The sequence below is a fragment of the Falco naumanni genome, chromosome 18, assembly GCF_017639655.2.
Source record: "Falco naumanni isolate bFalNau1 chromosome 18, bFalNau1.pat, whole genome shotgun sequence".
In the NCBI taxonomy this organism is placed as follows: Eukaryota; Metazoa; Chordata; class Aves; order Falconiformes; family Falconidae; genus Falco; species Falco naumanni.
Window position 1 is genome coordinate 2,496,246 of NC_054071.1, and position 23,076 is coordinate 2,519,321.

At 50.5% G+C, this 23,076-nt stretch overlaps 2 protein-coding genes across 3 annotated transcripts; both read left to right on the plus strand.

Annotated features, from left to right (window-relative positions):
* Positions 1–320: 320 nt before the first annotated feature.
* Positions 321–6,694, plus strand: RDM1 (RAD52 motif containing 1). The gene is made up of 7 exons (XM_040617634.1): positions 321–419; positions 1,414–1,593; positions 1,983–2,105; positions 2,583–2,745; positions 3,307–3,405; positions 4,465–4,553; positions 5,950–6,694. Exons 1-7 carry the CDS (start codon positions 333–335, stop codon positions 6,052–6,054), a joined length of 846 nt encoding a protein of 281 aa, XP_040473568.1. The 5' UTR covers positions 321–332; the 3' UTR covers positions 6,055–6,694.
* A 98-nt stretch (positions 6,695–6,792) lies between these two features.
* LRRC37B (leucine rich repeat containing 37B) lies at positions 6,793–22,148 on the plus strand. 2 transcript variants are annotated; one of them, XM_040617632.1, is made up of 15 exons: positions 6,793–7,143; positions 7,515–7,843; positions 8,073–8,144; positions 8,558–8,629; positions 11,368–11,439; positions 11,876–11,956; positions 13,830–13,901; positions 14,828–14,902; positions 15,393–15,511; positions 17,486–18,948; positions 19,051–19,146; positions 20,029–20,093; positions 20,971–21,028; positions 21,138–21,292; positions 21,953–22,148. In XM_040617632.1, exons 2-15 carry the CDS (start codon positions 7,683–7,685, stop codon positions 21,999–22,001), a joined length of 2,610 nt encoding a protein of 869 aa, XP_040473566.1. In that variant the 5' UTR covers positions 6,793–7,143; positions 7,515–7,682; the 3' UTR covers positions 22,002–22,148. The 2 variants fall into 2 exon arrangements, with proteins under 2 accessions (XP_040473566.1, XP_040473567.1); XM_040617633.1 differs by having other exon boundaries at positions 6,793–7,843; positions 21,165–21,292.
* The last annotated feature ends 928 nt before the right edge of the window (positions 22,149–23,076 follow it).

Below are 23,076 nucleotides of genomic sequence, written 5' to 3' on the forward strand. Positions count from 1 at the left end.
CTTTTGGGGGGCCGCAGGGACAGGCAGTGGGGGCTGTTATGGCTCTGGCTTTTGGGGGGTTGCAGGGGATGGGCCATGGGGACTGACGTGGCTCTGCCTTTGGGGGGCTGCAGGGACAGGCCATGGGGTCCCACATGGTTCTGGCTTTTGGGGGGGCTGCGGGGACAGGCCGTGAGGGCTAACACGGCCCTGGCTTTGGGGGGCTGCGGGGGCTCGGCACGGACGGGGCGGGTGAGGGGGGGCTCCCCTCCCGGCCGGGGGCGGGGGCGGGGCCGGGGGCGGGGGCGGGGGCGGGGCGGGGCCGGGGGCGGGGCCGGGGCGGCAGCCCGGGCATGGCGGAGGTGGTGGAGTTCCGGGTGCCGGCCGGGAGCGCCCGCACGCTGCTGGTCTGGGGCCTGGAGCCGGGGCCGGGGCTGGAGGTGAGGTAGGGCCCGGGAGCCCCCCACGATCTGGGGAGCAGAGCCCGGGTTAACCCCCCCAGGGCCACAGAAGCCCCCGCAGCTGCAGGAGCGGGGACCGGGATCCCCCCCCCAAGAGCTGGGGAGCAGAGCCTGGGATCCCCCCAGCAGCTGGGGGGCAGAGCCTGGGATCCCCCCCAGAGCTGGGGAGCGGGTCCTTGGTCCCCCCGGAGCTGGGGAGTGGGTCCTTGGTCCCCCCCAGAGCAGGGAGTGCGCCCTGACACCCCTCCAGGGCCAAGGAGCTGGGCCCAGGACCCCCCCAGGGTCCCTCTACCCCCTGGAGCTGAGGCCCCAGTTCCCCCCCATCTGTACTGATGGCTTCACCCCCATCCTAATAATACATTTTTTAATTCCTCTCTTCTATTTTTTATTTGTTTGCTTTTAATCATTTTTTAGTTTCCTTGTCTCCCTGAGGCATGCTGCGGGCAGGGCATCCCCGAGGGGGTGTCAGGGGCCCCCCAGGTGATTTCTGCCCCTGTACCATGGCCGGTTTCATGGCCAGCACAGCAAGACCCCTAAGCACCCAGCACAGGGTCGAAGCCCTGGAACAAAACCCCGCTCTGCCTGCAAGATACGGTGCTAACGTTCCACTGAAAGCTTTGGCAAACGGTGCATCCATGCAAAGGATGGCAGAGAGCAAGAGCCGTCTGGGATGAGCGTGACGGGGCAGAAAATCCCGTGTCTGTCTTTAGTGTCCTCCTGGTGCAGAGGTTGGATGATAATGGAGATGAGATATCATCAGGGTCAGAGGCCCAGGCAGACTGAGCTTATTTTTAGGGAGAGATACTCATCTTCAGCCTCACTGCTTATTCCAGGGCTTATCGCTGTTCAACAGTACTAAAAGCTTTCCTTGTTTTCTAGGTAATTAGGTTTTGTGGCTGTTTCTCAGTCCCTGGAGCACCCGTAGGTATTTCAAAAGACTCTTATGTTTTTTTCTTCTCTTGTTTTTTCTCAGCATTCCCTCTTTTTGGTGTTTTCCAAATTCGGGCCGCTCTACTCCGTGCGAGCACACAGAAATGCCGCTGTGGCAGGGCCTGGGTATTACGCCATCATCAAGTTTTATTCAGCTGGAGATGCCAGCAGAGCTCAGCGCACGTGCAATGGGAAAAGGCTGTTTCAAAAATCTCCCTTGAAGGTAAGCAGAACGTCCCCGGGTGTGAAACCTGCAGGACTCAGCACTGACATCCAGAAGCAGGGTAGAACCCCATTAAATGCTTGTTGATCTCAGTGATGCTTCCTGCGCAAAAAGTTTACTGCCTTGTGGCTGGGCACTACCACCATGTTGACATCCTCACCGCTGACTCCCAGGTAAGCATTTAAGCAGTAAAAGGGCAGCATCCCTCCTCTGGAATAATTTGCAGGGCCCGTTCATGGGTAAAAAATATTTAACACATGTCCGAAGCACAGATGCAGTCAGGGAATATGTTGTCTTCAGATGAGTCTCCCGGAGCTATCAGTGGTGTGCTTGTAGTGGGAACCTTACAAGCAAAGCCTGGCTAACAAGGGTTCTTCTTTCCTGGACAGGTTTGCATTTGTGCCAGGCAGAAAGGGTTTCAGCAACAAGTCCTTGGTCTCAACAGCAACAAGTGCCAGCAGCTGGCCAACCACTACCTTGGCTTTAACGGCTGGTCCAGTCGCATCATCACAGTAAGGGGCCCTTTATATTCATCTGTCATCTTTTCCCTCATCCTCTCCTTAATTAGAGTGGTTGGTGGAATAAGAATCGTCCTCAAGTCAACAACTAAGAGACAGCTACAGGAGCTGAGTTTTGGACCACAAATGGGGGGTATTTTGAAAGCCTGGAGAGAGAAGATTGCTATGGGTGAGGGCACTGGCTTGGCCCTGTTAGTAAAAACAGGGGCAGCTGTGATTAAAGCAGTGCAGGGCCTGACAGTATTCTTCATCTGCTGGAAGTGTCTGAGATGACCAAGACTCCCAGAGGATGAGGACTGTGAGGTATTTCTAAAATAGGGTCAAAATGGTAAACATCTCTGCTCTGCCTTCACCATGTGCTTCTGCCTTGGAGTCACATGTTGTGCAGAGAAGATCGGTGCATAGGCCTAGGTGATCATAACACACCCTTCCTATTTAATCGAAATTAATTATCTGTGGTCTTCCCAACAGCTGCAGAATGTATCTGGTTTTGATGGTGAGAATGAGGAACTGGGAAAGACATTACAAAAGCAATCCGTGAAATACCTGTGTGCTGTAGAGGTGACGCTGCCCAACCATGGGGTACGCGCCAGGGGAGTTGCTCTCGGCGAGGCAGACGTGGAAAACAGTGAAGGTACGTTTTGGATGCAGCTGGAAGTCTCTCAGCAGCTGTCACAGACACTGGTTGCTCTTGCTTCTGCACAATTTGTGGGTCTGATAAAGTGCCTGAATTTAGCTGGAGGCAAGGATCTGTGCAGGGCCTTGTGAGCTACTGTGCTATGCAGCGAGGGATACTGAACGTGCCTCTTCCCTCCCCGCTTCGCACCAGTATCGCTTTCCTACCCTCTGTTCTCTCCCTCTTGCCTGCAGCAATATTCATTCCCCATCACAGACACTTCTGGTGTGAACATCCATGTGGTTGTGCCTGTGGCACAGCTCAGGTCCCAGCGGGGCTCTGCCCTGCCTGCTGTGCTGGGCAGGGTCCTGACACAGCCCTGACGGCGGTGTGCCGCGGTGGGTTGGCACACGAAGCCCCTGTGAGGGTGCTGCCATACTGCCGATGAGTCCGGAAACGTAAGCGGCTCTCTTATCAGATCTGTAGAGCTGTGTTTGGTTACGTTTCCCAGCGCGATACAGCTGGCGCGCTTCATATGCGGAGTGTCAATATCAATAACACGCTGCTTGTCATGTTCAGATCCTCTCAAGTTTGTCACAGCCACAAGAAGAGTTCAGAAACTCGCAGCTGGGAAAGCCTTGTCTAGTGCCTTTCAGAAGATACTCCTTGTAGTCTTAGGTAAGGCCTAGTTTTGTATTAAGAACTGGGGTGTTTGGGCTAATGACATTATAACTTCCATGATAATTGATATGAATTCTTTTTCTCTGAACCTTTCTTGGGATTTATTGAGGCCTGGGAAATTTCAGGCAAAGTTAAACTCGTGTTGTGGTCTGCAATGATTTAACAGAGTGGTTCCACCCTATGGGCTATGTGAGTGAAAGGAAAATCTGAAAGGAGGCCAGATTTTTTTAATGATAAATAACTAACTGATACTCCAAATTCCAAGCCTGTAAACTCTGGCAAGGAGAGCTTTTTAACACTACATGTCCATGCCGAATAAGGACGTGAGGAATTTCTGCTTCCAGGAGTAACGTGGACTGAACTGCAGCACTTTGCACGTTCCTGTCCTGGTTCCAAGGCAGCCAGGTGCCGTCAACAGTCCATGCCCCACTGTTGTGTTCAGTGTTACTTCTTTGAGGCTACTATCTCCTTGTGAGTTTTTAATCACAGAAGGTGGCTCTGTGCTGACCCAGGAACTGCAACACCCGCTTTCTCTGGGTTCCAGGTCTTGTGCTCTCTGAGCTTTTAGGTGACGTCTGTTTATGTGGTGTCGGGGTACTTTAGTCTTTTAGGCTTCTCAGGATCCCTGATGGGGATCGGGTCAGTGCCACTATCCTCATTTTACAGAGAGGGGCCTTTCATCTGCCAGATTCCTCCCCTGAGTTCTTTAAGGTGTTCCTTTGAAAGGTGGATTTCTGGGTTCAGATGTTTTGCAGTGCTTCCTGCCTTCTGATCTATTGCATACAGAGAAACCAGTAATTAACATGCTCAGCCTTCTTCGTAGATTTCTGCTTCCTCAGTTTCAGTTTCCACTCCATCTAGTAAGAGCCATCTGGTTTCCTGCAGAGAGGGCAGGCAGGTAGGCTGGAGAAAGAGGCACATGCATTCAGGCCAACCAGCCACTCGCTCTGGAAGTCATTATGAAGCACAATTGTCCCATTTGGAGGTCCAGGTAGGTTTATTGTCATTACACACAGTAGGAACTAACCACATCTCTGGCTGTTTATTCTGTTTCAGAGAATGGGAAAGTGGCCGTGGAGTACAATTCCTCCCAAGAGGAGCCCATAGACTCCTTAACAGAAGAGGAACTGAAGGGGCTTGTTCAGGTAAAAGCCGTGGATATTTAGCTTCTGCCCAGGACCTGTATGTTACATCTAGGGATTGGAAGTAACAGCTGTTAACTGTTACAGCCTCTGACATCCTCCTTTCATGCAGCAATTGCCTCGACTTAAATCCCAGGAAGTAATTACATCTTGGAATTGTACAGCACACTGAGGCTTTAAAACTCCTACTTTTTGAGGTATCTTTGTACAGAAATGCATATATTTTTTAGACAGCACAGGCAAGTAAGCAGTTAGTGTACAGGACTATTACAGTGCAGCTTGACAGGTCACACACATGACAGCATCCAGGACTGCTCTTCATGGAATATGTGAAAGTGAAAATCCTGGTAAAGTCACAGTAGGTTAAATCAAATTATTTTTTTAGTAAGTTGTTAAATTAATCAACCTCCCCATCTAGAAATGCACTTCATATACTTGTTCTTACCCAGAGGGAACAATTTAGTGAAATCCCTGCAGGTAATTGTGGGATCTGTTAGCATGTGCCGCAAAAAAATACCCTGGTACAACAGTAAAACTTTAATCATTGCGCTCAGTGAGACGAGTTCTGTGTGCCAGCAAGTCACGAGCAGAGGATTTTCATCCCACTTCGTTTGAAAACATTGCTAGGTACCAGGGGAGACCACTGATACGGCACTCTTTGAAAGCAAGCATCACTCTCACATGATGCATCAGCACCGTGCTGCACAGTGTTGAACTCCTCATGCTGTGTGCATGGAGGAAGTGCCCAACGCACCTTGTGACACATTATTCCATTTGATGACACTGAGTCACCTAGTGTCCACAGGCAAAACTATCTTCCTCTCTTACTGAAGAGCAGCAGTAAAACAGGAGTATTTTGCTGTGTGAAGTGACTAACATCCGTCAGATTTTTTTTTTCGTCCATTGAGAAAATGAAATTTCTGCTGGTTTGTTCTCTCTCTGCATTTTCCTCTGTGCAGCCCCTTCTGTCTGACCTCTTCTAAACCCACAGAGAGCTGACCTAACATGTAGTGACCGTAAGAGAAGTGAGCAGCAAAGCGAAACAGAAAGCCTGCTGCTTCTCAAACCTCTCTTTATCAGAAGAGTCATCCTTGCCCTCCCATCCCTTGTGATGGTGTGTGGGAGGTAATTCAGTGCTCTCTCTCCACAAGGCACCTTGCAGCCTGATAGGAAGAGGAACAGACAGGAATTTGGAAGGACTTGCTCGGGAGGAGGGATGCTGGGTGTCCTTTTGGTTCACTGCCTTGTGAGGTTGGTCAGTCTTTCCAAAGCAGAAATGTTCCCAAGTTGGTAAATTCTGTCGCTTGTAGGTGGTAAAAATACATTGTTTCCAGGTGCAGAGGAATGAAGCTAAAATGTGGTGTAGAGAAAGAAATTTACTCTTGATTTCTCTTCCCAGGTCAATGAATTGTCCTTGGCACAGTTTGACCTCGAAGAAGAAGAAGTTTTGTCTGATCTCAGTTTTGATGATGAGCTCCTTAGCCGGGACATGCCATCTAATTAGTGCAGCTCTGTCTTCAGATCATTTCCAAAAGTTCTGCAGTGTTTGATTAGGAATGAAAGTCTAACACCATGAAATGACATGCGCGTCATAGCCAATGTTTTCTTTTTCTCCAAATACATAACAGCAAAAGAAATGGGCAATAAACCTAGTGTTACTAAAATTAAGCCCAAAAATATATGCTGTTTTTGGAGAGGAAGTGTTTTTCTGTCAGCTTATCCAGGTCAGCTATATATGGAAGACAGCTTAGCTGCGTGATTATTATTTAGACGGGGTAACAGATATGCATAGCATTTACGGAAAAATAAAAGGAACCAGCCCTCCCTGCAAGAACCTACATACAGTTCAGGTTCTCTCTGATCTGTAGGAGAAAGCTGGAGACAGCAGAAGATATCTTACCAGCAGGAGTAGCTGTGGTACTTGCATATGCCTGCGCAGGCACAGAAAAAAATATTTCTCTTAAGTGAAAATTCTTTCAAAGAAATAAACCAAAGTCCTGTAATAATGTGTTGAGCCACTTGTGCCACTTAAGCCACCTGTGCTGAGCCCCAGCTATAAGTAGCTGGGATGTTATCACTATGTAAAGCAAAGATTCTTTCTAACTTTGAACAGATTTTTCATTAAACTAAGTAAAATTTTGTAACCCAGTGTGACGAATGAATCTCAGAGGCAGCACAAAAGCAATGGGAAGGGGCATCAAGCTCCCCAAATCAGGGAGGGGGGAATGCTTATTTGATAAAAACTCTGCTCAGATTTTTTGACCTCTCTTCAGAAAAAAAGGTGATTGTAAACCGGGAGGGCTCAAGGAAGAGCCCCAGGAATGACTTGAGATCCCTTTTGAAATGGGAGGAGTGCAACCTGTTTCTTTTAACAAGAAAATGCGGAAAGGGGTGATTTGCTCCAGAAGACACCTGATGCCCGGTGAGCTTTTTAACCAGGTGGGTGAAAGTGGGACAAAATCCAGTGGCTGGACACTGAATTTGGAGAAATCCACATGGGAAGCAAGATGCAGCGTTTCCAAGGGGGAGTACTGAGCGGAGGGACTGACCATCTGCAGAATGCCGTAAAGCCTTTACTGGGGCAAGTTCTCAGGTGGAGATTTTATTTATTTTACATTATATTATAGGCTCAGGAGGGATTTTATTGCTCTCTACAACTGCCTGACCAGAGGCTGTAGCCGGGTGGGGTTGGCCTCTTTCTCCCAAGTAACAAGAGACAAGAGGGTGGTGCCAGGGGAGTTTTTAATTGGACATCGGGGAAAAATTGCTTCACCAAAAGGGTGGCCAAGCACTAGATTGTGAGGTCACAATCCCTGGGGGAGTTTAAAGAACATGTTGGTGCGGTGCTTGGGGACATGGTTGCATGGTGGCCTTGGCAGCGCTGGGTTAACAGCTGGGCTTGATGCTCTTAAACATCTTTTCCAGCCTAAATGAACCTGTGATCCTCCCGTATTTTCCCTCCAGCCGAGGTGCCCGAGGCCCCTGGTCCCACACCCGGCCCTGAGGCGCAGCCTACCGTGGGGGGCCTGTGTGGTCACAGGCCTGCGCCCCCCGCCCTGCCCCGGCCTGTAGCCCGGTAACCCCCAGCCAGGTGTGACCAGCATAGGCCTGCCCTGGCCTGGCCGCCTCCTGATGCTGCTGCTGCTGCTGCTGCTGGCAGCCACCCCCTGCCCGGGACATGCCGGGGGGTCCTGCCCGGAACCCTGCCGCTGCCAACAGCGGCTGCTGGACTGCAGCCATGCTGCCCTGGTCAGCGTGCCCCCGGGCAGCCGCCGCCGGGCCTTCTCTGTCCTGTGAGTAGGCCCCGCCAGGCCCCCTCCATCTTCCCTCCTTGGCTTCTTAGGCCTGGTCACCCCTCCCGGGACACCCAGGAGTCACCGACAGATGTCTTGGTCTGGGGGGGGGGGGCTTGTGCTGCAGGGCCGGGGGTGAAGCCACCACTTCCACCTCAGCAGCCACATTTGCAGGGGAAGGGGCTTTCCTGAGGGGTGACAGCATCCGTCGGGGTTTTTTTTTTTGCAGAGATTTTACTGGCAATTCAATTTCTTCCCTCGAAAATCAAGCATGGAAGGACTACCTGTGGGCTGAGTACTTGTAAGTATCCCCCCTAGCATTTAAAACGTTGGGAGTTCAGGGATTTTCAATTCTTTCATCTGGTGTCTGAGCCAAGGGTGTAACCCACGCCAATGGTTTCCAACTGCATTCAGAGCTGGGCGGCTCAGCAAGGAGGGTTCTGACCAGGGCTTCCTAGGACGGCAAGAGATGCCGTGAGCTGTGTCCCTTCCACCCTACAGACCATCCCCGTGCCTGCTGAATCACCGATCAGCCTGCAGGTACCTTCAGCAAGCCGGGAGTGAGTGCTCACTCCTGCGATGAGTGGTGATGATCCCTGCAGTGACTCAGAGATGCTTCAGTAAAGCTCCTGCAGGATATTTTCCCCTGAAAATGCCGTGTCCTCCTGGAGAGCAGCTGCTGTCACAGTGAAATGTCTGTTTGTCTCATTCCAGAGTCCTCCGGTACAATGATCTGTGGGTGGTGAACAGGCGTTCACTGGAGGGTCTGTTCCTGCTGAAGCACCTGTAGGTACCGTCCCCTGCCCCCTGCACTGGGCTATTGCCTCACCCTCCCTGGGACCCCTGTGCTCAGCCCACCCCCATGCAAGCTTGCTTTATTCCTCCTGGGTTTCAGGCTACAGCCAGAGCAGAGCAGGGTGTCTGGGTGCTGCAGTAGTGCCTGGGGGGAGGATTCCCACAAGGGCAGGGCACAGCTTTCATTTCCCTAAACTCAACCAGGAGGAGGACACTGCTGCCCTTTCCCACAGATATTGGATGACTTTTAGTCAGCCCCAAGGTAACAGTGACCTCCTTAACCCCTTGGAGATTGCCTCTGGCTCTGTTCATCTGAGGACCAACATTTTTGGTGTGAGAACCACTTAGAGCAAGGGAAAACACATGCATGCCTTGTTTCTGCTAGGGTTTGGGTGAAAATACCTCTGTTGTAGTGAAGGCAGAGCCCTTTATTGCTGATCGCTCCTGGGATAGCCTCTCCGGTGGCTATGCCAGGTGGAAAGAGAGAAGTTTGCACTAACCCTTCCTCTGCTGAAATCCCAGCTGGACTGAGGTTGGGAGATCTCTGCTTCAGCCTCCAGCTCCAAGCGGGGCTAACTTCAAAGCTAGCACAGTTTTTTTTCTATTAAAAAATCAATGAGGTTGCTCAGGGCTGCATCCGGCTGAGTCCCCCCCCCCTTCTTGGAGGAGAAACAAATGTGCAACCATGTCCACGCGATGTCATATGAAATTGCAACAAGTAGTCTGTCTCTAATGCTGTCTGGAAGGGAGCACAGAAGCATCAGGGTTTTTTAATCCTTGAAGTTCAGGTTTTTACATATTTTGGGGTTTCCTGTGCGGTGCAGGCAAAGGAAGTATGAAACAAGAATGGCAAAATCTTGCCCTGTTCTCTCTCCTCTGCTTGGCCGCTGTCATGCTCTCCTTCCTTATCTTAAAGGCTAAGGGGCAGAAATAAATCGCACTCTGGAGGTTCACAGCTTTAGTGCCCAGAGCCCAGGTTACCTGAGCCTCAGAGGAGTCACAGGTACAGTCATTTCTCCATACAGACATCACATCAAAGATCAAAATAGTACTCACGTGAAAAAGCAGACAGCAAGGGAAGCTCTGGCTTGGAATTATTTCATGAGGGTCATGTTTTGGGTCCCACTCCTCTGTTAATAGAGCAGCTGAAATGAGCACACAGGGAGGTGTCCCTAAATCGCCACTCTTGCTTGCGTTTGTAGATCATTGCAAGTATCTTGGTTCCATCACTATTTGCATTTGTAGTGTCATTTATTGAGCGTGGCCCTTACGGGCTTGCATTTTTCCCACAAAAAGGGAGGGTTTGTATTTTCTAGCATGCATGTTGGCTTGGAAGGAGCCAAGTCCAGGGTGGTCTTGGACTTTCTGGTGCTGCTGCTGTGGTGAGCCAGCCCTAGGGCTGCATCTAAGCCTTGTCTCAGTGCTAGGGAATGGTGGAAAACAAAGTAGCGCCAGTGCTGGATCCCACTGGCTCCCCCTCCCTGTGTCGATTTAGCAGGTATGTGTGCCCTACATCATAGAAAAGAAGGATCCAGGAACTTAAAAGCAGAGAGCATGTCCTGCAGGATGTGGGTTGCAAGCTAAATGAGTCAGGTTGGGAAGAAACAGGCTTCCAGCCACGTTTCCCTTCCACAAGGCTGAAAACTGAACTCTCCCAAGTACTTCTGAGATTGCACGTGCAAAGACCTTCCTCCTACCACCCAGCTGCCTGCGTGGGAGGTCCAGACCCTGCAGGCAAGAGCTGCAGTCGCTCCCTGATGCTCTCCCTGAACACCCTCTCCAGTAGCAAGGCCATCTTCCTACAAAAGAAACCCTGTGCATTCATCTCCTCTAATTTTAGATGCCTAATAATTGCCTGGGATTACACTAATTGTTCAGGCTCTTTTTATTTTCCGTGGAGAGGAACAGACACTTCCCATTCACCCAAACGATCTTGGGAACCTGTCTGAGGAGGGAATGAATCACTCCCAAAAAATATTTCTCTCTCACTGATCGCTGCAGAACAAGCCCAGGCAGCTAATTCAAGCTGAGACAGCAAACCTTTTGATTTCTGAAGGTAGGCCAGGTGAATCCCACAGCGGCTGTGTATCTACACACATCTCCCCACAGAGCTGTGCAGGAAAGTGGGATTTAGGTTACCCCTTCACTGTGCCCTTTCCAGACTTCCGTGTTCTTGATTTTGCATCTTTAATAGGGTCCCTCTAACATAACTTTTTTTCACCAAACATGGTGTAGGAGGGAGGGATTAAGAGAAAAATAACCATTTTGGTCACATATGTGGTTACCAACCTAACCCTGAAACCCTCAAACAAGGGGTGCTCTCCAAGCTTTTCTGGCTGACTTCAGCAAGCAAAGCATCGATGGCACTGGGGGAAGGCAGGTTGCATCTCTGTGGCCCATCCAGAGGGTCACACAACGGTGTGGTCCCTGCAAATGCATCCTCAGCACCTAAACTGTGCCTGCATAAAGAGTCTTTTTTGTTAGCAGAGAGGAAAATCAAGCCCTAAAATAATTCTGGTGGGACCATAGCTAGAAAAAAAATCACTGAGATGAAAGCCACCTCCGGTTAGGAGGGTTATTACAGGTTACACACCACTGCAAGCTCATACCAGATATAAACACCCCGTGAAATCAGAGCTGTATGACTTATATGCTGCCAGTGTCAAAGCAAATAAAAGTAAACATGACAGTGCAAATGTAATTAACATTTTGTGTTCTAATTTTAACAGGGATTTATCTTGCAATAAAATCCTGTCGATTGAGGAACATGCTTTTGAGCCACTTCCTTTTTTGCAGCTTCTGTGAGTTACAAAAGTTTCTTTCGAGTGTATTTAGTGAAGTCTGTTTGCATTTATAACCCTTTTTGTGCTAGAAAAATGTTCCTGGTATTTTTAGAACAATGACTAAATTTCTCCTGCTAAAAGACTAACGGAGCTGAAGAGATCAATGCGGATGGCTGGATGACCCACAACAGGATGAGGGATCACAGCATGGCTGTCCAAACGCAGCCATAATAGAAGCCATTTCTTGAAGGCTTGCTGTATCCTGGAACAGAAATAGATTAAGCACATGTGCACTTCATTTCCTCTCCCTGACAGGTTAAAAAAGAAATGAGAAAATGGCAGTTTCCTCCCTACTCTACCTTAGATTTGCATATTTCGTACAAATCAGTACTGCTTCGGTCCCGCTTCCTGTAGGACAGACCTGATTCATTTCTGTGATCTTCTTTTTCCCCAGAAACCTTGGTGGAAATCTCATCACGCAGATCCAGAATAGCACTTTCCAGGCATGGCATGGGATGCAGTTTTTACAGAAGCTGTAAGTGCAACAAGGTCTAAAGGTAGATCAAAGTGGGAGTCCGCAGTGACAGTGGGGTAGAGCAGATTTGCTCTCTGTAAAGTACTGAATCAGAATCATAGAATGGTTTGGATTGGAAGGGACCTTAAAGACCAGCTCGTTCCAATCTCGCAGCCATGGGCTGGGACACCTTCCACTAGCCCAGGTTGCTCCAAGCCCCGTCCAACCTGGCCTGGGACACTTCCAGGGATGGGGCATCCACAGCTCCTCTGGGCAGCCTGTGCCAGTGCCTCAGCACCCCCGCAGTGAGGAATTTCTTCCTAATAGCTAATCTGCATCTCCCCTCTTTCAGTTCAAAACCATTACCCCCATGTCCTATCACAACAGGCCCTACTAAAAAGTCTGTCCTCATCTTTCTTATAAGCCCCCTTTAGGTATTGAAAGGCTGCTATAAGGCCTCCCCAGAGCCTTCTCCAGGCTGAACAAGCCCAGCTCTCTTAGAATCCTATTGTAGATGTCATCCAGGGTCTACCAGGAGTCTTCAGTCTGAAAGCCTCTTTCTGCTGGCCTGCTTATCTTCCCCGTAGCTTCCTTGAACCAGCACCAGGTTCAAACGGTAGCGGTGGGAGCCCAGGGGGACAGATAAGAAAGAAATGCTGCAGGAAGGGAGAAGAGACAGGTTGATGAGGGGTATGGGACGTGACCCAGATTTCTAGCCTGAAATTTCACTTTGCATATTTGCATTTAAAAGTAAAGAGTCTCAAAAACACCCACAAAAAATGAGGCTTTGTTCTTTTGGTGTCTTGAGAAAACATGACTTAATCCACAGGGGTAGGATCACTGTTCCCATCTGGACCTGAAGTAAGTGGGAAGCCAGGGCATTTGGTGTTTGGGTTCATATACATACATAAGGGAAATCCATAGTCTCCTTGCTGTCCTGAAAAGTGCAATACTTCTCGCGTGATACACCAAATAAAGTGGCAGAATAAATTATGAACAATTCCTGTAGGACTAAGCCACAGCTTTGCCTGGCTGGATGTAGTAATAGCGTAAAAGTTGATGGACAGTGGAAATGTTAGAAAATACGGAAAGTAAGACTCCAAATAACATCAAAGTCCTGGTGGAGGGAAGCAAAGAGAAGGTGTGAGCTGAGGAGGAAAGGAAGAGATGTTGTGTTTTCCAGAAGCAGCACTTCTGGGCTTTTGCTCTTTCAGCTGGAGATAATGAGGACCTGATGTATTTTGTGAATCAGCCCATCAGCATCTGTTCCTGCCTCTAGCCTTCATCCCAGGCCCTTCTTCACACGCATAGCACTGAGCCAATTTTTTATCTTCAGGCTGAAATTTCCTATGTTTGTTCTCCACTTGAAAGGAAATTCTTTGGGGAGGTTCGAGTGAAAATTGTTCAGCCAAATTCACATCTGCCATCCATAAAAATTGGCTGGATCCTTACCCACCATAAACCTCTTTACACCACTCACATGGTGGAGAGGAGCCTGGAAAGGGGATTTCAGTGTAATTCCACATCAGATCCAACAGGCATAACTCTCTCTGGGCCTCTCTGATATTCAAAGGGTAGAAATGTGAAGCCTGGCAAAGAGGAAAAACTCCTTGATCACAGAAATACTTTGCAATGATCTAGTGGAAATTCACTTTGATTTACCTCTGTTTGTACAGATCAGGAACCACTGGGGTTTTTTTTACTTTACACTAAGTATTTTAGTCATCTGTTTCTCCAGTGCCTGCTGCATAGGGCCAGTTGATCTTGGCTTTCCAGGCTCGTGGGTTTATGTACATGTAAGAGGACAAGTGGGCAGGCCATCCCCACATGCCCCAACCTACACAGCTTGCGTCCTTCCCATCACCCACTCACAGCGGTGTGTTGTTTTTTTCAGGATCCTAAGCCATAACCCCCTGTTAGTTATTGCTGACACATCATTCTTCAAGCTGCCTTCGGTCAAGTATCTGTAAGTATTGACTCATTTTTACTGGATTAATATTTATCTTTGTCTCTCTTGAGTGCCCTGTTGTCAGGAAAGCAGAGATCTGGTAGCAAATCTCACTTTTCTCCCAGCCTTATTCTGCTAGAGGTGCAAATAGCCCTGGCACCAGCAGAGCAGGGCAAAGGCCAAGCTGGTGTGTCCCCAGCTGCAAAGCAACCAAGCAGCTGGGATACAAGCTTTAAAAGACTAGAGGCTGTCCAGGTCTGGAGCCATGGAGTGGCCTGAAGAGTCTGGGAATATCCCCCACTCCTGCTTGAGCGCCGAGAAGGTGGGATCCCAATCACTGGGGCACTCGTGCCAGCAGCCCAGGGCTCCTGCCCGCCCTGCATCCCCATCCTGCTGCCTTGCCACAGCTGGGGGCAGATGATGCTCTGTTAATCATGAGTCACAGCATCCTATGGCTCCTGCTCACACGTCCCTGTGTGACTCCTCAGGGAGGGAGACAGGCTTTTTGCAGAGATCCCTCCTGCTTCCAGCCCTGCTGTCCCACAGATACCCTTTGCTTTCTGCTCAGCACTGTCTTTTTTTCACTGATACGAACGCTCCTTCCAAGGTCACAGTCGATTCATCCTCTTGGGCAAGAAATGTTTCCCTTCAGGGGCTGGGGCTGCACTCGTGGGAGAGCAGGAGGAGGGCTTTGAGCCAGGGAATCCTTTCTGTTTGCATCCATCTACCCCAAGATCTGCAGGATCCCCTCCTGATTCAGACCTCATGGTTAGGAGCCGGTCAAAGCAGAAGAACGATAGCTTTTTGAATCATTTCTGTTTGACTAGGCAGAAGTGGATCCCTTGTGAACACTACCACAATCATCAGGGACCTGGGCTTATTCTTGGAGCACAGTTCTGGTAACGCCACCTGAAAATTTAATGTTGTTTTTCAAATGCTTTCAGAGACCTGGGTGCAACACAACTGACTCAGCAGGCATTGCTCATACTCCTCCTGACAACAGTCCACTTGGAAACGCTGTGAGTATGCAGGACTAGGTCCCAGCCGCCAGCAGACTGTAATTGCTGAAACAAGGGGTCTGCTTGGGACATGAGTCCACCCGCCACTAATTCAGAATAACTCCAGTAAGCTTAAGGTTTGCTATTTACTGTTGAGAACCTCCCAAACTCACCTGCTAAGAAACAGAATTTCACCTTTTAGATGACATGTTCCAGGTTTTTCAAGGGGAAGTTTTAAATCAAGGTGGAGTGCATTTCTGTTTCAAATTTGATTTGGGGACTAGTTCAGTTTTCAAGGGTAACGTCAACATTTTGATGCTAACAAAGAAGCTTATCTTCTGCTTGAAAGCTCTCTTAGAAATTAGAATATAATTGTCCATTGGGATTGGAGGTGGGGGGGAGTTTTCCAGAGCTGTAGAAGAAATTGAAGCAAAACCATGTGTGTTACAACTTGGACTCAGAGATGTGGATTGAGATGCTGGGATTTTCTCCAGTAACCTCTTATCTTTAGCAAACTGCCCAGTGATGTGGCCTGCTGCCTCTGCCAGAAGAAACACCCCACCAAACCCCCGTGCAGGACCATCAAGCTTCACTGCGAGAACCTGTGCACCACCAGCGCTCCCCAGTGCGGTAGGCTATCAATAGGTATCAATGATATCGATGGAGACATCCCATCTGCCCGGTCTCCTCTAGCTGTAGGAGATGCTGTAGCATTGGCCCCGTTTTCTGGGGGTTCCCAGGCAGCATTGGCCACCGTGATGGCATCAGTCCAGCCTGGTGGCACCTGGACAGCCCCAAGGACACTGAATCTGGCCAGACTTTCTAGAGGAGCTTCATCTGTGTGAGGCCTTTAAATCAGCCCAAAGGCGAGTGCAGGCAGCTCAGGTGAGACCTGGGAGGCCTCGGACTGTGCTCCCTGAGCCACAGGCACAAAAAATTCCCCTTTGAGCACATGACTTGGGAAAAAACAAGGGTTGAAAAGTTACCAGCAATTACACGTATCTTCTGTGTCAAGTACTATCTTGAGAAGAAATAGCTTGCTGGGTTAAACAAACACACGAGCTTCCAATCCACACAGTACATCTAGCCAAGGAAATCATGCATTCCCAGTACCGTTCCCAAGCACTGGAAGGCACCGTCTGTTCTGAAGCCCCCCAGATTTCCCCTGACAACCTCCTGAGCCTTTCCAGTGCCACCCTACCACAGCTCAGTGGCGAGAGGGGTCCCAGGCACAGCACAGACATGGCCAAAGGGGCTAGTTATGTTCACAGTGCTGTGGCAAGGTGGCATGTGCTGAGCTGCACCTCAGACCTGCCACGCACACTGGGAACCCCAAGACCCATAACCAAGCACGGATGCCCCTAGGCAGGCTCTGCAGAAACCTCCTGTCATGACGATGTGTTGGATCGGGTCTGGGATGTACAGGCTCCAAAAATTGCCTGAGTGACCTTGGAAAACTGCCTGGTTTCTCTGCCACCCTGCTCCCCGCGTGTAGGAGAGAGGACCCCAATCTCCTTTGCAGGGCATTAGGTGAACACCAAGCATCGCTGTTCTCCGGTTAGCCTGCACAGTGTGAGCAATGCACTGTCCTACTCAATCTTTGCACAAAGTAAATACCATCCTGTTCAAAGCAGAGACAAGCTGGACTTCTGCAAACAGATACAGTAAGGTTCCCAAGGTCCCCAAGTAACTCATTTGCAAACTGGATGTGGACAAGTGAGCCTAACCTCATTGCAAGTCAAGGGAAAACAGGCTGCTAAGCTGCTTAGGGCTAGGTAAAGGTATTTCTGTGTCCAACTTCCTATCATTTTAACAGGAAAAAAAGGCCTGAATACCTTTGTAATCTGTAAATATTCTTCACTATGTCGGCCTGCCTCTGGCATTAAGCTATCTGCAAAGCAGGATTAGAGATAAGGTTGTGTTTGCAGCCTTGGTGTAGGACTCTTGAAGACTTATCCTAGCTCTGCAGACCCGGTGTGTGCCCTTTGCATGCCGGGGCAGGAGCTCTCCTGGGCTGTTTGCATCACTCTGGGTCAAATCCTCACATCTTCCACTTCTTCTAAGCCTGGGTGATGGAAGCTGCATCCATCAGCAGAGAAACAGCTCTCTGTTATCAGGGGCTCGCTCTGACTGCAGATAGAGGCATTTCAATGTGAAATATCCCAGGTTTTCCTGACCACAGGGAGAAGGGCTAGCTGGGATAACTGCTCAGGGAGAAACATCGTGTCTTTGGGTATTCCACTTTCCAAGCTCACCCATGAGTTTAAAAGCTTTATGGTGATTTTAACAACTCAACACTGGCTGGTATCGAGCTGTGGGAAACTCTCCGACAGCAAACCCGTTCCCCCAGGATGTTTGACACCAATTAAAGCAGAGCCCTGGGAGACACCAGAGAAGAAACAGATATCTGTTTTACCCCGATGAGATAATCTGATTGATTTAACAAGACTTTTCCCGTCTGTAACACATCCACCATTCAGTTCACACGCCTCCCTTGTCTCAAAGACAAGCGCCTGCTGCTCAGGGTAAACCTTTGGCACTGTATTTTGGCAGAAAGCTTCTCATGATACCAAGTCACTGATCTGCTCTCTTGGTGTTTTAAAGCTTACACAGATCCTCTGGCAGAAACACCAGGAAAAATAATGCAAGTGTTGCCATCCAGAAAACTGAAAGCCAGCATGGTGTTGAACCTCAAGCCTGAGGATCCTTTGCTCAGAGACAATGAAACCATAACGTTTGCAGTTGTCCTAAACCTGACCAGCACTGATGGTGATCTCGGGAATGCAAATGATCACATTTGCAGAACAAATTCATGTTCCTCTCAGCAGCTGTTAAGGCAAGAAGACAAAACCAGTAAGGAGCTGATGCTGCACAGCATTCAGCACATGGACTGGACCATTGAAAGTCATACAAGGAGACTGGATTTTCTAGCAAAGGCACTAGAGGCCGAGCTCAAGAATAAGCTGCACAAGGCTGAAAGCATCATGACTGTGACAAGCACTGTCTCACCCCTGCCAACATCTGCCATGCAAAAGGACGAGGTGCACAAGATCCCAGCAGTGGAGGGAGAGACAACCACAGGCTGGGTGCAAAAGCAGCATGGCTTAGGTTTGAACCAGACAGCAGCAAACCCCCGGGAAGCAGCTGGCAGGTTAAACCCCACTGACAACACCTCCATCTTCAGACGTCACAAAATATCCACAGCTCCTTCAAAACATACCCTTTTGCGCTCCCCAGCAGAGGCCCCCCATTTGTCCGGGTGTTTTAATAACCAAAATTGTTCCGAAGCTGTGGAACAGACCAAGAAAACTCATGGGATGGAGGATGTGGAGGATGCAGAAGATGTGGAGGATGCAGATGATGTGGAGGATGCAAAAGATGCAGAGGAAGCACCACGTCCAAGGCAGGACTACGTTTGGACTTACAAAAAGCAGAAGCAGAGGGACAGCCCGTATCTGAATAAAAGTAATCAGCTTTTCTCCAAGACATCTGGCAATGTGACTCCTGAGGAAGAGCCCACACCAACAGAAAGTAAAGCAGAGCAGAAACTAAACACAGAACAGCATTTTTTCTACAACCTGTTGGTTAACTACAGCCCCCCCACCGCAAGCAGCATGCTAGAGGACATGGGGGAAGAAGGGGGTTCCTCTCTAGGTAGGCATTTATCAGCCGTCCCTCAAACTGCAGAAACACACTGGAAGCAACCAAAGGAAGGATCCAGCTTCCTCAGTAAACCAGGGAGCTCCGACAGCCCAGACAGCGTGTCATTTCAAGGAGACCTCTTTGAAACCAAGGTCAATCACCACCTAGGTTTGCTCGTCTCAGACAAAGCCCTGCAGATGTTCATCGCCCATGTGGCACGAGCCCTGAGGATGGAGTGCAGCCTGCCCGAGGTCCAGCTGCCCTGTGCAAAGATGATCTCGAGGATGGGGCTGCTTGTAAAGCTGCTCAGCGAGAGGCAAGATGACCAGGGAGACTCTGTTCTCGTGGGCCACTGTCTTCTGGAAGGGAATGTTTCCAACAGCATGCCCCAGACCAGGAAAGTGGACAGGAAATCCATAAGGAAGGTGGGAGAGATATGGGGCATTGCTGGTTGTGTCCTTCTAGACAACAGGGAACGGAAGGGCCAGCCCTCTCTCCCCTCATGATTTTCTTTCCTTGTCTCCCAGCAGAGACCAAAGCACACCCTCGTCGACAGCCTCCTGTTAGCGTTATCAGCGACTCTCATCATCATGATTAATTTCACAGCGTTTTGTCTCATTGAGGTAAGCTAATAACTCGTTTGACAGACAGCTGTCAGTCATGCCTTGTAGCTGGAGTGCACAGGGGCAGAGCAATGCTGCCCTGCACAGTTTCTGAGCCACAGGGTGCTGCTGTGGATGCTGGGTGGCACAGGAGATGGTTTTCCACCCTTGGAGCTTCTTGCAGCATCCACACCACAGAGCTCAGCATGGGTTCAGCCTGCTGGGGGGGGAGCTTGTCCTGGTATCTGTCACGACCTGTCCGCAGCTCCGCACTGCAGCTTTCCTAACAGCTTCCTTGAAGGGGGCTGTGGCTCCCTCTCCCAGCAGCCCTTCCCCAGGTTTTATCCCGCAATCCCCAGCCCTCCAGGGTCACCTCCCAGGCTCTTCTCTTGACCCTGTTTTGCTCTCCTGCCAGCACGGTTTGGTTTCAGCCACGCAGCAATTCCCCTGAAAGCAAGTCCTTCCGCAAGGTGCCACGGCACTGCGTGGGTCAGGGCAGCAGCAGAAACAGGGCAGAGGAGCCAGCATGCCCCCAATTTCAGCCCCCCTTTGGGGCCCTGCTCGGAAAAAAAGGCTTTTATTTCTTTAAAAGCCTACCTTCATGTTTCAGGCTGGGGTTAAACAGGAGGAGGGTACCCTGCAAAACACCACCCAGATAAGAAAGGCAGACATAAACATTGCTGAGATTAGGAGAGCTCTGGGAGGTCAGGTCATTCCGGAGGCAGGGAAAAGTGGGGAGTTGGGATGGGAGGATGGGCTCTTTCTAAAAACGTGGCTGCTGCACAGGCTTGTGCATGTATATAACGGGCTCAGTTGGAGGAAGAACCTTTTGGACTCCTGTGTTTTGCAGAGTTTAATGAGAAAATCCTGATGTTACAAGTCTCTCTGCCTTTCCTTCACCAGGTTTGCTCCCAAAATCCTGAAGTTGCTTCCCAACCCCGAAGGACCAGTCGGTCACACCCAAAATGGTAATTACTCCCTGCACCGTGCCACAAACAGTCCTTACTCCAAACAGCCCCTAATCCGCAAGCCCCCCAGCCCCATGTGGGTGCTGGCTGCCCAAGACTGCCCGGTCTATGTGTAAAACACGTCGCTTTTTTAAAAGATGCAGAAAAGGGACCCCAAAGCGTGAGTGATAGGCACGGCCATAAGCTCACACCTCAACCAGCCACCCAGGCTTGTCCACGCGGGTGATGCTACACCCTGGATGTGTGGGTGTGTTGGCCCTGTGCTCCCGTGTGGTCCTACATCCCCGCAAGCACGCTGCCCAGCCGTGGGGCTCCGGCTTCCAGCAAAACTCTGGTGACGGCTCTGCCCTGTTTCTCCCTGTCCCGCTCCCCAGAGAGGCTGCTGAAGAGCCTGCTCCTGTCCTCTCCCAGCGCGTTTCACATCCAGGCTAAACTGGGACTTCTTCCCAGCCCCATCAGCCGGCGCCATCCCTTCCTTCTGGGGCTCCTCATATCCCTTAGGGTCAGCTGAAATGTCACCCTGAGCGGGTACAGCCGACATACCGACACACCGAGCGGGGTACATCACCCCAAGCGGGTACAGCCAACACACTGAGCGGGGCACATCACCCCGAGCGGGTACAGCCTTCTGCCCTGGCAGGATGCTGGCACCGCTGCAGCCCTCCCGGGCCAAGCCTCCCTGCTGATGGATGGGGAAAGGTGAATTCTGGGGAGATGATGCACAAAACCCTTTTTTCTCCCACCTTTAACTTGCTAAATCCAGGTGTTTTGCAGGGCTAAATGCCACTTCCCTGATTCCTGCTTCCCCAGCAGGAAACTTCCCACCAGCAACTACTAAAACGCATGTTTTAGCCTCCTTTCCCTTTTTTTTTTTAAGTTTCTATCAAAAACTCCCAGAGGGACAGAGCAAGAGCGAGTGTGGCATCGAAGAGCAGGTAAGGGCAGGGAGCACACGCCAGAGCTGCCCTTCTGCCCGCTACCGGCACCGCCGGCTGTTTCCCACTGTCTCCAAAACCTTTCCTTCCCTTCCCTGGCACTTCCCAGGGCTCGCACGTGTCCTGCTTCAGCCAGATGCAGCCGTGGTGGCTGAGGGACCTGTTCCAGCCCCTGAAACCCCACCACAGGGAACACATGAGCCATCTGTACGACCAGACCTCCGAGGACGAGGAGGAGGAGGTTTTCAACAAGTCCAGGCTAAAGTAGGTGGGGTGGCCGCGATGGCCACGCTCGGTCTGCAGCTCTCGATCTGCTGTAGGAACTGCTGGGGCTGTCCTCGGCTGTTTCCTTGGCAGTTACTTCCTTGGCTGTTATTTCCTTGGATGCTACTTCCTTGGCTGTTTCCTTGGCTTTTATTTCTTTGGTTGTTATTTCCTTGACTGTTTCCTTGCCGTTATTTCCTTGGATGTTACTTCCTTGGCAGTTACTTCCTTGGATGTTATTTCCTTGCTGTTATTTCCTTGGATGTTACTTCCTTGGCTGTTTCCTTGGCTGTTATTTCCTTGGTTGTTATTACCTTGACTGTTTCCTTGGATGTTATTTCCTTGGATGTTACTTCCTTGGATGTTACTTCCTTGGACGTTTCCTTGGCTGTTATTTCCTTGGCTGTTTCCTTGGCTGTTATTTCCTTGCTGTTATTTCCTTGGCTGTTTCCTTGCTGTTATTTCCTTGCTGTTGTTTCTTTACTGTTATTTCCTTGGCTATTTCCTTGCCGTTATTTCCTTGGCTGTTATTTCCTTAGCTGTTATTTCCTTGCTGTTACTTCCTTGGCTGTTATTTCCTTGGCTGTTTCCTTGCCATTATTTCCTTGGCTGTTATTTCCTTGGCTGTTTCCTTGCCATTATTTCCTTATGTTGTTCCAGCAGGTTGCCACCAGCACCCCAGAGCAGCCACACCGACGTGGAAGGGTGACTACCTGCCGCCTGTGCCCGGTGGCCCAGCGCACCCCAGCAGCTGCCACAGCCGCACCCCCCCGCCGAGGAGGACACGGGGGCCAGGAACGTGCTGGGGACACCCTGAAGGCCACCGCTGCGGGAGGGGGACGGGGGGGCTGCGGGCAGCAGGCCGGGCTGACATGGCACCGCGTTCCTGGAGCTGCAGCCATGCAGCCTCGCTGGGCACGCGGGGTGTCCCTGGGGGACACACGCGTGTCCCCGCAGGCAGCTGGCAAGGGGTGCCCGGGGTGCTGGGGTGCCGCTGCAGACCCCAGGGGCTCTGTACTGGTCACGTTTGTTCGGTGGCGGGGAAGGGCTTTGGAAATTGCAATTAAAACCTGTGGATTTTTCACCCAGAGCATTCTGCGAGCAGATGGGAGCGTGCACGCGTGTGTCTGGGCTGGCGTGCACACGTACACATGCGTGTTGTGGCATGAACAGGTGGTGGCGACACAGCTGTGCAGGGAGAGGGAGCACCAGCCCCCACCGGGTGCCCGTGCCCCCACAGCAGCACCCACCTGTGAGGGTGTTTGCTTGCACACACGTGTGCCGTGCCAACCTGCGAGTACACATGTGTAGTACCCTGTGCCTGCCCGTACTCGTGTCTCTGCATGTCTGCCCCACACATGTGCATGGGTGGGCATCTGTGCACCCACTTGTGCATATGTCTGTGCATGTGTGCCTGCCTCGTGCATGCACGTGCTTGTACAACTGCATGCAGGTGTGCACGTGTGTGTATGTGTGTGTCAGTGGGTGTGCACATGTGTATGTGTATGTATGTGTGTGCATGTGTGCATGCATGGGTTAATGTGTGTGTACGTGCATGTATGCATGCATGCTCTGTGCATGGCTGTGTGCATGCGTGCATGAATATGTGCATGTGTGCATGCATGTGTGTGTGCGTGTGTGTGCACACATTTGCATACATGTTTGCATGGGGGACTGTGTGCATATGTGTGTACATACATGTTTGCATGTGGGAGTGCATGCGTGCACATGTGGGGTGCACGCGTGTACATGTGGGGGTGCACGCGTGTACATGTGGGGGTGCA

Excerpts from the sequence above, each read along its gene's own strand:
- LRRC37B (XM_040617632.1), top strand. The coding sequence starts at position 7,683 with ATGCTGCTGCTGCTGCTGCTGCTGGCAGCCACCCCCTGCCCGGGACAT. Across the intron at positions 13,902-14,827 it reads CTGCCTTCGGTCAAGTATCT|AGACCTGGGTGCAACACAAC; the intron begins GTAAGTATTGAC and ends AAATGCTTTCAG. Across the intron at positions 21,293-21,952 it reads TTCAACAAGTCCAGGCTAAA|CAGGTTGCCACCAGCACCCC; the intron begins GTAGGTGGGGTG and ends ATGTTGTTCCAG.
- RDM1 (XM_040617634.1), top strand. The coding sequence starts at position 333 with ATGGCGGAGGTGGTGGAGTTCCGGGTGCCGGCCGGGAGCGCCCGCACG. Across the intron at positions 1,594-1,982 it reads TTCAAAAATCTCCCTTGAAG|GTTTGCATTTGTGCCAGGCA; the intron begins GTAAGCAGAACG and ends TTTCCTGGACAG. Across the intron at positions 4,554-5,949 it reads AACTGAAGGGGCTTGTTCAG|GTCAATGAATTGTCCTTGGC; the intron begins GTAAAAGCCGTG and ends TTCTCTTCCCAG.